Genomic DNA, 15292 nt, shown 5'->3' on the forward strand with positions numbered 1-15292 from the left:
GCTACCAAGGAGCTTTACAATCACAAAAGATATCTTTTCTCAATTAAGACAATTTCCTGCATCAGACCTTTATAAAAAATTGTAGCAAACTCTATTCTCAGTGTTGCAGGAACATCCTGCTTTTTATACGAACTATTCAAGACGTAAACTTCGCAGTTGCTCACGTAATTTGCTATGGACAAACCAACTGGAAATGCTGTAACACACTCTTAAAATGTCTGAGGTGCAACAGTTGTGTTATTCATCCAACAAGTCATGCATTTACAGCACAAATTGCAGTAGTCTTGAGACACTGTAGAAAACTATTCTGTTTAAAGTGTTAACCTGCAGTAAAGGATAAAGCAACAGGAACTTAATGGAAGCTTATCTGTTTTGACAAAACACCCTCTTTTCAAGCTTGTGACCTTCTCAGTTTCAAAGCACTTGCCACTAAACAAAAGTAAAAATCACCGTAAGTCTTTCAGTCCAGACTGGGGCAATCTGTTAAACTAATAAAACACTCTGTCAGAGAAGATTTTGGTATAGTTCAACTACTGTCTCTATCAGATGGTGTAAGAGAAGCAAGAAGGCTGGCACAAAAGCAGCTCGCTTGACTTCCTGGCCAGTGTTCCAGATCTGGAATATCATCCGGTCATGAAGATGATTAAGGGATTGGAGCATCTGTCACACAAGAGGCTGATGGTTGCAATTGTTCAGCCTGGGGAAATCTGCTCCGGAGAGTCTTACCTAGTATACAAATACCAAGTTGGGGGGCTGAAGTCTTGTTTAGGAGCAGGCATACAAAATGCTGAGTGTTTCATTTGCAGTGCTTAATAGGGCCAGGTTTGCTTACCACCAAATTCCTGACTAGAACACTGCTGCTGTCACATGCAGCATCACTGAAAACTTGCAGCTTAGGAATAACTTGCAGCTTAGGAATAGCTTTTGTTTCTTGTATTTTCAAGATGCAAGCTAAATAGGTATTATAAATTAAAACTTCTGAAACTGTTCTCCTCTTGCCTGGAACCACAGTGCCACACGCTCCAGTCTTTATTCTTTAATACAGTAAAGGAGGCACAGGGGATAAAGATGTGACATAACATGGGGATCAGGTGTGTGGAAACAGCTGCCCTCCTTGATGTCTTCCCTCCCTCCCATGCTGTTAATACGTTCTCAAGTCCATGCTTCTGCAGGGGCAAGTATCAAGCTGTTTAATTTCTGATGTCAGGCTGCAGTAAGAGAATAGCTGCATTCTTCCACCTGTCTTCCAGGTTCCAGAGAGGTTGCTGAAAAGGTACTGATTTTGCAGGAGTCCATGGTTCAACGTTTAACATCAAACACAACTTACACTAGTAGGACTGCGTTAATACAGCCATCATTTTCTGGATTGTTTGTAACTTGGGCGTATTTCCCTAAAGAGGAAAGAGAAGTAAATGTCTACAAAAGCTTGAAGTAGTTCATATAGTACATTAGAACTGCACACACATACTTGCTTGCCAAGTTCAATCCACCAGTCTCTTTTTTTAAAAGTGCTGGAAATTCCCATTCCAAAATGAATGCATTTTGAAATCTAAATCTTAACACTGGTTTTCATTAAAGGTTCATAACATAGATTTTTTTCAAAGTTCATTCATAGGTTCTGCTATAGTTCAAGTTGACCTCTGTGTTAAAAGCAGCCAGCCTGATCCTACAAAGACACATCCACAGAGAACTTCCGCAGTAAACCTAATACAGTTCATAGTTCACAGAGTTAAGTCTTTGTACACTTGCAGCACTGCTTAATATGAGAGGGAAGCAAGGAAATACCTAATTTGATTATGGAAGTGTGTATGGAAAGCCTAAAATTAAAACTTACATTTTCAGAGATGCCTAAGTTCTGCCACAGCCCAAGCCCAACATTCAACAGTGGGCTTAATTATGACAATTTATAGGAAGTGGTCTTAACAACACATGAGGCAGTGAAGGCTTGGATCTTTTAGAAGTAGTTCTGCAGTACCACAAATTTAATGACTTACCCCAGATAACTTTGCCCCCTTGTGTCACGAGTCCAAGCTCACTCACGTTCACCTCAATGACGGTCCCCTTGGTGATTACACCCAGTGTCGTGTACAAAGGAGAAGAGGGATTCTTTTTTACACCAAGGATAGGGAGGCAAAAAGTAGCTTTAAGTTCAGGGTGGGTCACATGTGCCTTCTTGAAACGTAAGCCCTGTTAAATAAGGAGGGTTAGAACAAGTTAACATTTGCTTTAAACCCTTACAACTAACCAGTCTAGGTTAACATTTTTAGCATTGCACCCTCAGCTTTGTGTGTTCTGAGAGACTGGGAAGAATGAAACAATCTAGACCACAGAATGCTGTCTGCCTACCATACGAAAAACCTGTCACATACTGTAAAATATTAAGTATCCATCTCCTACAGCACTTTTTATCTAGCAACCTGTGCTTCATAAAGGGTATTTCACCATCAAGTACTGTAAACCTTTCTGTATCAATAAAAATCCACCCAAGGCTCCTGTGTAAGGTTGCCATCACCACAGTAATTGGGTATGATCCAGCAGGCACCCTGCCTCGTGACTGTTATTCCTGTAAGGAGATGGGAACAGCTACTTATAGAAAAACTAGACTGTCTTGGTGAATCTAACTGTTCCTTCTGTGCACTGTCAGGCTGCTAGGACCCAAGCACCATTCCTGCAACTGTGTAGGAAAAGGTCGGGCTGGAGGCACAGCATTTCCCCTGCACATGGTCACAATTGTGCTTCAGGCCTGCTTAACAAACCAGGAGTGAGTTCTGGACTCCTAAAACAGAGTGGACTTCTGCAGCTGATAGAATCACAGCAGCCTGGAAAAGAAGCCTCCAGCTTTTAAAGCTATTCCAAGTGCCTTTGCTAAAGGCCTTCTCATCTGAGCCATCAGGAGTAAAAGCAGAAGACTGTGAGTGCAGGGACACCTTCCCACCCTCAGGCAGTTCTACATTTTGACTTCTGCAAGGAAACCCATAGCAATGTTTTACGTCAGTAGTAATCAGGTGCATCAGCACAGAAGTCTACTTGCTACAGAAACTCAAAGCAGTAACTTGAAAGAATTATTACTTAAATTTTACTAAGGCTCAAGAGCATTACCATTGGTCGAATGAATCGTTCGTACTTAGGAGGCTTCCTAGTAAAGCCATCTCCAACAAAACAGACTTTTGTAACCATTCTCTTCCAGGCTTTCTTCTTCCTCTTTCCTGTACGGATGACTTTTAAAACTTCCGTCTCTCCTTGTGCACGGACCTTTGGCACAGGAACCTCCCATTTCCCCTGGAAAAGACAAAAAAAAAAGAAGTCGATAGTCTTACAAGCTGAAAAGTGAAAAGGGCCAACCACAGCATAAATAAAATTTCTCTGAAGAGCGGTGGTACACCGTGACTTTTGTACAACTCACAGCTACTTACTTTGATTAGCGTTTGAAGTTATGAAAGACAAGACATCGCATATGCTTGCTTTGTCCTAGATTGCTCAGTTACTGAAGGTCTAAAGTTTTATTTAGACTTTACCGGTAGGCTGTTAAGTCACCTGAGCATCAGCAACACAAAGTGATCCTCGCCACAAGTAATTTTACCTGAATGTTAATAGTTACTTACAGCTTTTTCTTTCCTCTTCTGCTTGATCATGTTAGAGAGAACCTTAGCCCGGGACTGGCCCTCTCTATCCAACAGGTATGCTGGTACAGCTCCTTTCGGTGTTTTTTCATCATTCTTTTCCTTTGTATTTCTCTTTTCATGCATTTTAATGCTGCAAGGATTAAAAAAAATCAAATATTCAAAGTTTAAAACATAGAAGGCTCATTTTTAGGTATATCCTTTTAACTTTGCTTATGCCTGATCAAAAATTTCTTTTAAGAGGTATTTGTAGACGAGCATATATTTATGGAACAATCCTAAATAATTTTTGAGGTAAATTAGTAATTTCACTTAATGCTATAGCAGACAGACGCACAACGTGTAAAAACCTTGTAGATTCTCATCAAGACAGGAATACAAGACATGTATCTCATCAAGGAACTCCTGAATGACTTAAGCAGCCAAGGGCTTTGAGAGAGAAAGAAGCCTTCCTCTCTGACAAAAAAACAACACACTACTGCTCTTCTGATATTTGACAGCAACGCTTACAAGTCTGAGGCATGTGTGTGTACAAGAAAGGCTGCATTTCCTTACTTTTGCAGTCATTTAGAAGGAAAAAAAAAAGACCCACAAGCTAGTTAACAAACCCAATACCTTTACAAGTAGCAGGGCAAAGTAACTGTCAACAACTGCAAAAAATAACCAAATAAAAATAGCCAAATATGCCAAAACTACACTGTGGAGAGAAATTAAGTAAGTCCAACAGCGACAAGGAATACTGTTAACAGCTCTGATTTCCATTTCTGAACAAGAGAAAACTTTCAGAAAAATGCTTATGTTTATCTATCCTTGATACTGTAGTTTATCCTGGAAGTCAAGCCCCATGTTCTGCTCAAACACCTGACTTCTTAACACTGAAAAACGTCTGCTACCTCTTGTAGCATTTGACATACAAGCCCTAAGTAAGCCCATTCGTGTTTTGGTTCTATGTGCACTTTGGTCACTGCTGTTGCAGATTAATGCTCAAGGAATGTTTTTAGGAGCCCACTTGTTAACGCATCTATCAAGCGGAAAGAAAGTTGGGAACGTCTTCACTGTAGCAAAATCCCTTCTTCTTCTACAACCTGAACGCTATTTAACGGTGTGACACATCTCCTGGGTAGTAAACGGCTGTTCGAAACGAAGTGAATGCTGCCACCTCATCCTTCAGCTACTGGAACACAAGGACGATACCAGAGAGGCTCCCGATACTCACGTCTTCTTCATCTGAATTTTCTCAGCGTGACGTTGCTTGTGGTAGAGCTTGGCCTTCAGACCAATCATCTTCTTAGCCTTGCGGGACCGCTCGTGTGCCTCGCGGCCTTCCTTCTTCCTCCTCCGCTCGTGGTAGTCCAGACGGTACCCATAGCGCTTGCGGTGCAGCTCGATGTACTCGTTCTGCGGCTGTGGGCACAAGGGCGGTGCGGTGAGCGGGGCCGGGGCTGCGCCCTCACCGAGCGGCGGGGCCGCCGCGACACGCGGCGCGGGCCCGAGCGGGCCGCGGCCCGGCGGCGGCCCCTCAGCACGGGGCGGCGGGGTTCGCCCGGCCGCTTTTCCCCGTCCCTCCCCGTCCCGCGCCCTCTCGCCCCCATTCCGTCCCCTCCCGGCCCTCCCGGGCCCGGACCCCGGGCCCGGCCCCGGCCCCGGCCCTTACCATGGCGGCTGCCCCGCGGCTTCTCTCCGCGCCTCGGACAGACTCCTCTGCGCAGCAGCGCCCTCCGCAGGGAAAAGGACGGGCACACGAGAAACCGCCCCGGCTGGAAACGCTTCCCGGCGGCGCTTTGGTTCCTTCCGGCGGAAAGGCAGCGGAGAGCTCTAACCGAGGCCGGGAAGAGGGGAAAAGCGGAGAGGCTGGAGCGGCGCTTTTTGCCGCCTCGGTCTGTCAGGTTGGGGGCAGGGAGGGCGGAACGGCGGAACTCGTGGAGGTAAGGTGTTGGGGCCGCCGTGGACATCAGGAATGGTCGCGTCTTCCAGCAGCATGGCGGCTGTCGCGGCCGGGACTGGGCCCGCGCCGCAAGCTCGGGCTCGGCTTTGTTAAAGTTGTTCGTGTGGAAGCGGGAGAGGAGGCGTTGTGGCGGGGTCCGCACAGGCTGTTTGCGGGGTGCCTCCGAGGAGCAGCCGCCTGCGCCTCCGGCTCGGCTCGGCCACCTCTGGCTCTGTGTCACCTCGGCTCTTCCGTCGCGCCCAGCGCCTGGTCAGCTGAGCGGAGCGCAGCGGCGGCTCTGGAAGGCGGGCGTGTGGCTCGTCGGGCGAAGGCCTGTGAGCCTGTGTTGTGCAGCCTGGATCCGGAAACTGCCACGAAGCATCGCGTCACCGGAGCTGAAGTCTCCTTAAGTAAGCAGGAGCCACCTGGGAAACGGTTTGAAGCTTCTGTGCTTGAGCTGTGTGTCGTAGTGGTTTTGGTGAATCTTAAAAGCTCAGAGTATTTAATGTTGTTGGTAATTTCTGTCCCGAATACATCCCACCACACACCTCCCTCCCCTTGCAATGCGTACAATGTTCAGTTCTGGGCTTCTCACTGCCAGAGGGACACTGAGGTGCTGGAGCATGTCCAGAGATGGATAACAAAGCTGGTGAAGGGTCTATTGCACAAGTCAGATGAGGAGCAACTGAAGAAACTGTTTAGCCTGGAGAAGAGGAGGCTGAGAGGAGACATGGTCACTCTCTACAAATGCCTGAAAGGAGGTTGTAGTGAGGTGGGAGTCAGTCTCTTCTCCCAAGTAATGAGTGATAGGACAAGAGGAGATGGCCTCAAGTTACACCAGAGGACATTTAGATTGGAGACTGGGAAGAACCTTCTCACCAAGAGGGTTGTTAAGCAGTGGTGCAGGCTGCCCAGAGACGTGGTGGAGTCACTGTCACTGGGGATATTTAAAAGATGCGTGGATGAGGTGCTGAGGGATATGGTGTTGAGATGGACAGTGTTAGTTTAGTAGTTGGACTTGGTGATCTTAAAGATCTTTTCCAACTGAAATTATTGTGTAATTTTGCCTGGTCCTCTTCCCCCTTTGAGATCAGAAGAGCTATTTACACTTCACTGGTCAGCAGTTGGTGCTCTGGAGCTTATCTGAGCATGATAAAGTAAACTCAGGTGTTAATTGATCTGCTTTATGTTTGCAAATTTGAGACATAAGTTTAGGTTTTGTTGGCATGCATTTATGCAGCCTTTTTTGAGGCTTAATAACATTATTTTTAGAGATATGACACTGACTTAACTGCAAAGCGGTAGTCTGGAAGACTGCAAGCCCATCTAACTCTACTCTGCCCTGGTGAGACCACATCATAGAGTCATAAAGTGGTACAGGTTGGAAGGAAGCTTTAGAGATCATCTAGTCAAACACCCCTGCAGAAGCAGGTTCACCTAGATCAGGTCGCATAGGAACATGTCCAGACAAGTTTTGAAGACCTCCAAGGAAGGAGCCTCCACAACCCCTCTGGGCAGCCTGTGCCAGGGCTCCATCACCTGAACAGTAAAATAGTTTTTTCTTATGTTTAAGTGGAACTTTTTGTGTTCCAGCTTCATCCCATTACCCCTTGTCCTTTTGCTAGCTGCTAGAGAAAAAAGGGATGTCCCAACCTCCTGACACCCACCATTTAGATATTTATAAATGTTAATAGATCTCCCCTCAATCTTCTCTTCTCCAGACTAAACAGCCCCAGTTCCTGCAGCCTTTCCTCATATGAAAGATGTTCCAGTCCCCTGATCATCTTGGTGGCCCTGCGCTGGACCCTCTCCAGCACTTCCCTGTCCCTCTTGAGCTGAGCCCAGAACTGGACACAGGACTCCAGATGAGGCCTCACCAGGGCAGAGGAGAGGGGGAGAAGAACCTCCCTTGACCTGCTGGCCACACTCTTCTTGATGCATCCCAGGATGCCATTGGCCTTCTTGGCCGTGAGGGCTCATTGCTGGCTCATGGTCAGCTATTATCAACCAGCACTCCCAGGCCTCTCTGCAGAGCTGCTCTTCAACAGTTCGTCCCCCAGCCTGTACTGGTGCATGGGGTTGTTCCTTCCCAGATGCAGGAATCAGCCAGTCCTCCCAGTTTGGTGTCATCAGTGAACTTGCTGAGGGTACACTCTTTCCCCTCATCCAGGTCATTGATTGAGATGTTGAACAAGACTGGCCCCAGAACCAATCCCTGTGGAACTCCACTGGCCACAGGCTTCCAACTCGAGTCTGTGCCATTGATCACCACCCTCTGGGCTCTGTCATTCAGCCAGTTTTCGATCTACCTCACTGTCCACTCATCCAAGCCACACTGCTTGATCTTTCTGATGAGGATGTTATGGGAGACAGTGTCAAAAGCCTTGCTGAAGTCAAGGTAGATGACATCCACTGCTCTCCCCTCATCTAGCCAGCTGGTAGCCGGTTATGCACTCATAGGAGGCTATCAGATTGGTCAAACAGAATTTCCCCTTGTGCCGTGAAGTCCAGCTCTTGGCCTAACAACTAGCTCGTAGCCTATTTCATGCGGCTCTCAGCCTAGGGTCCGATTCTCAGCTGGGTGGGAAGAAATTCAGTCCTACTCAGTGTGAGTGATAGCAGAAATCTTCACTTTATTGAAAGCAGGCCCTAACTTATATACACTGCAGGCTTCAAGCTAGCTCAGCAACAGCAGCTAATAGATTACATTTTCATGTTCATCCTACTTGCGGTTTCTGCGATAAGCAAGCTCCCTCACATTTTCCCATCTTGTTTTTCCTCGAAGTTGTTTACCACTTTCAGCCAAGAACAGCCCGACCTTGAGGGAACAGAAAGTGGCCTGCTGTCTATGTGACAGGAACTGCTTTAACCATGGCTCTGACTCTGGTCTTGATTGTGCACCAAATCCATATAACTAGAGCCCAGGCTGCCTTGCCCCAACAGGCCTAGCATTATACCCTGGGATCCATGTCCATGCTCCCTCATTTTTTCTCCACATCCTTGGTGAAGCCATGTTGAGTCCCACTGATAACCATCTTTTCCTTCATATATTTAGTGATAACATTCAGGATGAGTTGTTCCATCACCTTTCCAGGGATGGAGGTGGGGCTCAAAAATGATGGAGAGAGACTTAGCAATCACATCAGCCAGCTCATCTGGAGTCCTGTGTCCAGTTCTGGGCTCCTCAACTCAAGAGGGACAGGGAACTTCTGGAGAGAGTCCAGCACAGGGCCACCAAGATGACCAGGGGACTGGAGCATCTTTCATACAAGGAAAGGCTGTGGGAGCTGGGGCTGTTTAGTCAGGAGGAGACTGAGGGGAGATCTTATTAACATTTATAAATATCTAAATAGTGGATGTCAGGAGCTTGGGGCATCCGTTTTTTTCTGTTTTATGTAGCAGCAGGACAAGGGGTAATGGGATGAAGCTGGAACACAAAAAGTTCCATTTAAATATAAGAAAAAACTGTTTCACTGTGAGTGTGATGGAGCCCTGGCACAGGCTGCCCAGGGAGGGTGTGGAGTTGTCTTCTGTGGAGACATTCAGGAGCCACCTGGACGTGTTCCTGTGCGACCTGATCTAAGTGAACCTACCTCTGCAGGGGGGTTGGACTAGATGATCTCTAAAGGTGATTTTGTGATTCTATGAACCTGAAAAAACCTTAATTTTCATGATTTACTTCTGTGGAAGTCGTGGAGCACCAGTTTCCTGTCATAAACATTTTGTACAATGTTTTCTTATTATGACAGGGAACAGCTTCACAGACGGGAGCCAGAATGTTGAGAATTAGGAAGTTTTCAGTGAATGCTTTAAAGTCGTCAAGTTTGTGCAATGAGGTAAGGTTCTTCCCAAATTTTTTTACTTCCTTCATGAGCAAAAGAAACCTTTTTGTTGTGTTTTGGTGTTGGTGTATTTTTTCCTCTTCTCTCACTTAATAATTGTTATCCAGACAGAACATGTAATTGCATGCCAGGAATGGAGTTCGCAGAAGTTGAAACATGGAAGCTGAATTTTTCATTTTTCCATAAACTTTTTAAGTTACCCATGGTTCTGATTACCTAACATTTGTCATTATTAAATGTGTATATTATTGACACAGGTAATTAGACACATTTAAAGCATTATGGCTACCAACAGTATGTTTTGATGCTGATGTAGGTTTTTGCCAGACTTGGCAAATAATGTTGGTGTTGGACTTGATTTAAAACCTTGGTACTGCCATCTCCATGCTTCTATTTCCAAGTAATTGGTATTTTGAGCTTATAAAAATACCTTAACGGCAGTATGAGATCCTATAGAAGTGGGTTTTTTTAGTTTAGTTTTCTACAACTGCTGAAAATGTAGCTGCAAAGTAATTATTTATAATGATAAATACTTTCTATGACCTTTTTTTGTTCTTTGTAAGCATGTGTACTTCAGGAGGAGAAAAATGGGAGTCATCAGTGTGACACAGCAAAACTACAGTCTAAGAAACTACAGTTCTCCACCAGGTACAAGTTTAAATCATTTTCTTAATAAGGATTACACCAAAAATGAGTAAGAACACTTTCCACATTGTGTTTTATTGTGTTCCTTTGGTCATGATTTATACAGTTTGTTGTATAAAGTGCAACAGAGCAGCTAAAAGGTTCAAGGACTAAAAAAAAGTGGTTTGCATTGCTCCTTTTTTCTCAGTACATGTGTGGCACAAAGACTGTAGAAAATAAGAAAATATGGAGATATATAAAGAATTAGGCCACTGTGCTGGAAGCCCGATCTGGTTGCACAAAGTATTAACTGGTTATCAAATAATTGATAATAGCCAGCATGTTGGACAAGGGGAGATAGACAGGCATCTGATTGGATAGAAGATTTAAGTTACCATTAGTGTGCTTTCTGTGCAGTCTCGGAATAAAAGAGAGTAAAAGAATCAGATACTTGGAAACCAAAATTTTAATTAAAAGTAGTTTTTACTGGTTTTTGAGTAGGTACACTGAGACAGATGAATGACAAGTGTTGGATATAAGGTAGTGCTGAGACTGAGAGCCACTTTTTCCACGTGGAAATGGAGATGGAAGAAAATATTGGGAACTGAGGTGTAAGCAACTTGATTTTTTTAAAAATAAAATTGTTAATGAATTCGGCAGCATGTATCTTAGCATGTAACATGCAGTCATGTGCCTGAGAAGGCTTACTCTTAGTTGGATGTGTCAATACAGCTTCTTTTGGCCGCCTGTCACTGTTTCTGTGATGTTGTCTGTGCAAAATCCTTGCTATCTGCTGTGTTTATCCCTGGTTTCTTGTGCAGGGTACCTCAGTGTGTCATGTAGTGACAGAGGGTCATTCCATAGAGAAGGTGATATTGTGACATAGACAAGCAGGAAATCTCAAACATATATGACTGTGTTATTTTGTGGGTTATTTTAGAAGCTGGAGAGAAAAGGACAGCGTTAGTTGGAATTTTTATTTGAGCAGGTGGGGGTGGGTTGTGGTGAATTTCCAAGTTGCTTCTCCGAAGATCAGTCCTTGTCCTCACAGACGCACTGACCCATAAGATGCCTCTTTAACGTCGCACTGGTCAGAGGCATGATCTGTAGATGCTGAAGGAATGTTAGTTTAAATGTTGTTGAACTCTGTTTGGCATATCAAAGATAAACCAAAGTACTAGGAAGGTGAGTTACTGAAACACAAGTGATTCGAGTACCTGAATTATGGATATTTCGTAAAGGTTTATCTTGGCAGCTTATTCTCCTCCCAAATAGGATGTGAGAGAAATATGCGTTTGTAACTCCTCAGTCCCGTCTTTTCTTAATCTAGATCAGTTTGTGTTTTTCTTCCTGAGAATTACACTGTCTAGCTTCAGCATTTGAAGAAGTGACTTTTGAAACTTGTGATCTAATAGCCAGTTCTTGTGAACATCAGCATCACAATCGTCTTGAGCTGTGGTGTGTTTTGTTATTGTTTCTGATGATGCTTTCCTGTGTTGGCTTTTTCCTATTGTTTCTCACTTAGAGCTGTTTAAAAAAAAAAAGAGTTTATTATTTTCAAGGAAGAGAGAGGTAGTTGTTGAAAATTAAGTACACATCTGTGGAAGTTTAAAGTGGTAGAGATTACAAACTGTCATGGGTTGCAGCTCTGAAACTACTTTTCTTATTTTAACAAATTTTCTGCGGAGTTTCTGAAATACATTTAGTTTTGTTAAGGACTACCATTTCTGGATTAGTGTCGATCTTACAAATTGTTGTTTTCTGTTGTTTGTCTTCAGGAGATGTTAAGTCTCTGCGTTCTGTCATCAGCCCTCACATCTCCAGGTACGTCACACACACTTGTTTTGTGGATGTTACTGGCAGTCAGAGCAGCTGGCACGATAAAAAGCCACTTGTTCTCATGCTGAAGTTGGTACTTCCTCACATTTACACTTCTGACATTTCAATATAGAATGATTGTTGGCATCAGAGTGGTCTTGGACCGTCTCTTGGTAACATCATCAGAACCAAACCTGGGCTTTTAGGGAAGCTCCAAATCCATGATGGTTACTGGCAGATGAATGAGGGAGAGGGGAAGTCTTGGTAACTAGACCACTGCTGTGGGCATGACTGTATCCTTTGAGTTCATGGGAGCTCTCAGCCATGTTAGATGAGGGCCCTAGTAAGGAGGTCAAGGCAATTAGGGGCTGAGGTGCCAAAGAAATGGCGTGGGGGTGAAGTGCCCTCGGATGGCTGTGTTTGTCCTGAGGGCGAATTCAGCTGGTGTTTAAAAATGGTGAATATGGGGGCTGAGCGAGCAGAGCAGTTTTGGAAGGTAGTGGTGAGGTACTCCAGGAAGGAAGATGTGGCTGAACAGAACCAAGGACAACTTATTATATTTGGAACATAGAAGATCTGTGTGTACCATGGATTGTTTCAGGCACGAGGGCTCACGGATTGAGTGGATGAGAGGGTAGAGGGGCTGCTTCTGTTTGGGGAGAGCAGGTGAGTAGCCCAGAGGTGGCCTTCTCCTGAAGCATGGGAACCTGTTCCAAAATTCAGGTACTACTGGTCTGAAGAAAATCTGCCATGTCAGTGGTAATATATATACTTCAGTATCAAAACATACACTGTATCAGACATGCAACAGAGGAAAAATGTTATTCATTTGGTGTGTGCAGTTCTCGGTGAATATTCAATGTTTATACAAATAACAATGTCACTGAGTAAAAAAACTACCTCAGTACAAGCAGTGTGTTTGCTTTATGCAGAATCCGAAACATTGGCATTATGGCTCACATCGATGCAGGGAAGACCACGACCACAGAGAGGATGCTGTATTATTCTGGATACATAAGGACACTTGGAGGTTAGAAATGCTTTTTGTATTTTGATAGGTTTGAGAGGTCTCATAGCACACCATAACAGGCAATGCAGGTAGAGGATGCTGGTGTAGAAGCCATTTCTCCCAAAGTTGTGCTGCACTACAGTGAAAGTTGAATTGCACCTTCCATTATGTTCTAAGCCAGTTGTATTTGAGAGATTGCACGCTTGTGTTTTCCTTTTACGTTGATTTCTTTAACATTTAGCTAGATGCTGACCTTGTTTTGCTTGTTGCTCACTGGCTGATACAGGAAAGCTGTTTCTTCAGTTCTCCTTTGACCTGTAAAGAAGCCAGAATAACAGAAAATGTCTGTTTCCTTTGAAAGCCATAGCACAGGAATGATTCCTCTCTTCAGCAACACAGAATTCTTCAAGGTGGGAAGAGTTACAGCAGCCTCCATTTGTGCTTCCTTTTGACCTTTGGAATGTTCTCTGCTGTGTGTAGGAATGGAAGAAGATATTAGGCTTGTGGGGCAGTTGAGCTCGGTGCCCTGATTGTTTAAAATTGTGGAACTGCCTCTCTTTTTATTAACTTTTTTTTTTAAAAAAAACCCCACAATCATGCCCAACTTCTTGTTTATTTTTATTGTGTTTTTTTCAAACTGTAAAATGTCAGTTGTGTTCCATACAATGAGCATAGCTAAGTTTTTTAAAACTATAATTAATTTGTGATTTTGGACTTTGCTTTAGTTTTTCAGTTTCTCTTGCTGTTACAGCAGAAAGTTGTTGAAATTGCTTGTCTTTGACTTAGAGAGCTTTTCTTCCCTGGAAAGGCACTGTGAGTAAATTAACCAACCTTAAAATTCTCAAAAAAAGGCTGGTATTCGTAGCTGATGTGTATATATGCAGAACAGTATTTCCAAATCTCACCCAGCATCTGTATTCCAAGGCAATTTTACCTACCCTGCTGTAATCCTGCTTCCTGTTCACAGATGTTGATGATGGGGACACGGTCACAGATTTTATGGTGCAGGAGCGAGAGCGTGGTATTACCATTCAGTCCGCTGCTGTTACATTTGACTGGAAGGACTACAGAATCAATCTGATTGACACCCCAGGTACCACTCCTTAGCAATACTCACATTAGTCATTGAGAGTAGGTGAGGTGCAATGTCTTAGAACGTGAGTCTTTGTTTTACACATGGGGAAATATTTAATTGGTTTAATGGGGGCAGTAAAAGGCCTGTACTGAGCTCTGTTCATCTCTGGCTAATTGTTGTTTGCTGGTGCCTAATCTAGTGACCTCACACATCTCTGCACTAAATTGTTCTTAGTTTTAGGATCATAGTGTGACAGTCTCGCATATTTCAAAGACTGATGGGTGTGCTTGTCCTGCTGTGTAGGTCATGTGGACTTTACAGTGGAAGTTGAGCGTTGCTTGAGAGTCCTGGATGGAGCTGTAGCAGTGTTCGACGCTTCAGCTGGTGTTGAGGTAAAACAAACTGGTTCTTTTTTTTCCTTTATTTTTTTTCCTTTTCCTTTTTTTTTCCTTTTCCTTTTTTTTCCTCTTCCTTTTTTTTTTCCTTTTCCTTTTTTTATTTTTTCCTTTTTTTCCTTTTTTCCTTTTTTCTTTTTTTTCCTTTTTTTTCCTTTTTCTCCCTTCTCCCTTCTTCCTTTTTCCTTCTTTCCTTCTTTCCTCTTTCTTTCCTTAAGGACTTTCAAGACTGAAATAATAGTAACAGTACAGACCAAGATCTCTTTTGATGCTTTGATGTAAATCCTGTTTAAGGAAGCTGAGCGTTTAATTTCAAATTCTCTGGTGTACACGAATTTCCGTGGTAATAATTGAGGCAAGAAACTGGGATTCGCATTGAAGTCTGAGGGCTTTTTTTGTTGGTTTTTACAAGTCCTTTACAAACATTAGTTGACCTGAACACTTCTGACTGCCTCTACCAGTGGAAGGAAATTAACATCTGCTTCTTGTTTTCAGATTTTATGTGAGAAAAGTAATTTTCAGCCACAATCTCCCAGTCCCTGATGGCCTATCTAATGTGTGCTTTGGGATGTTGTGCAGAGCTGGTGGAGGCAGGCTGGAATTTGACTTTATAGTGTGAAGTGTTTGAGTAATTCAAGTCCTGTAGAAAAGCTACATGTTGTGACGTCTGTGTTCCACGGGACATCCCTGTTTTCCCAGATGTGGGATGAAAGGGCTCCTGACCAATGTGAGTCACATTATGTAACTTGCTGTTGGAGAAGGCATTGAGATACCATTGTATGCGAACCTGAACTGGGTAAGAGCCTCTGCTGCCACCAACAATTGGATCTACTTGTGGGTGTGGGTTTTTTTTTCCTAAAACTGAAGGAAATTCTTGCATTATTTCCATGTACTAGTAAGAGACTATTTCTGAATCTGAACTGATATTCATGTAGACCTGTTTTAACTTTCAGTTACCAGTGTGTATCGTGTCTCAGCAGTGCAC

At 43.8% G+C, this 15292-nt stretch overlaps 2 protein-coding genes across 4 annotated transcripts in view; one reads left to right on the forward strand and one right to left on the reverse strand.

Moving 5' to 3' along the window:
* Nucleotides 1–94: 94 nt before the first annotated feature.
* Nucleotides 95–5502, reverse strand: NSA2 (NSA2 ribosome biogenesis factor). Its single transcript, XM_062019488.1, has 6 exons — nt 5275–5502; nt 4837–5024; nt 3603–3753; nt 3100–3279; nt 1995–2187; nt 95–1391 (listed from the first exon to the last, which is right to left on the reverse strand). The coding sequence occupies exons 1-6, from the start codon at nt 5275–5277 to the stop codon at nt 1324–1326; spliced, it is 783 nt and encodes a 260-aa protein (XP_061875472.1). The 5' UTR covers nt 5278–5502; the 3' UTR covers nt 95–1323.
* GFM2 (GTP dependent ribosome recycling factor mitochondrial 2) overlaps nt 5439–15292 on the forward strand; it is a 24545-nt gene continuing 14691 nt past the window's right edge. The window contains exons 1-7 of one of the 3 annotated variants that reach the window (XM_062019483.1): nt 5439–5954; nt 9294–9380; nt 9950–10034; nt 11789–11834; nt 12761–12858; nt 13805–13930; nt 14216–14304. In XM_062019483.1, coding sequence (XP_061875467.1) covers nt 9321–9380; nt 9950–10034; nt 11789–11834; nt 12761–12858; nt 13805–13930; nt 14216–14304 — 504 coding nt within the window. In that variant the 5' untranslated portion in view covers nt 5439–5954; nt 9294–9320. Of the gene's footprint in view, nt 5955–9293; nt 9381–9949; nt 10035–11788; nt 11835–12760; nt 12859–13148; nt 13248–13804; nt 13931–14215; nt 14305–15292 lie in introns of those variants that run through there. The other 2 variants (XM_062019481.1, XM_062019482.1) reach the window with 2 other exon arrangements.

The sequence above is a fragment of the Colius striatus genome, chromosome Z (assembly GCF_028858725.1).
Source record: "Colius striatus isolate bColStr4 chromosome Z, bColStr4.1.hap1, whole genome shotgun sequence".
In the NCBI taxonomy this organism is placed as follows: Eukaryota; Metazoa; Chordata; class Aves; order Coliiformes; family Coliidae; genus Colius; species Colius striatus.

Excerpts from the sequence above, each read along its gene's own strand:
- NSA2 (XM_062019488.1), bottom strand. Across the intron at positions 2,188-3,099 it reads AACGATTCATTCGACCAATG|GGCTTACGTTTCAAGAAGGC; the intron begins GTAATGCTCTTG and ends CTTATTTAACAG. Across the intron at positions 1,392-1,994 it reads AGGGGGCAAAGTTATCTGGG|GGAAATACGCCCAAGTTACA; the intron begins GTAAGTCATTAA and ends TTTCCTCTTTAG.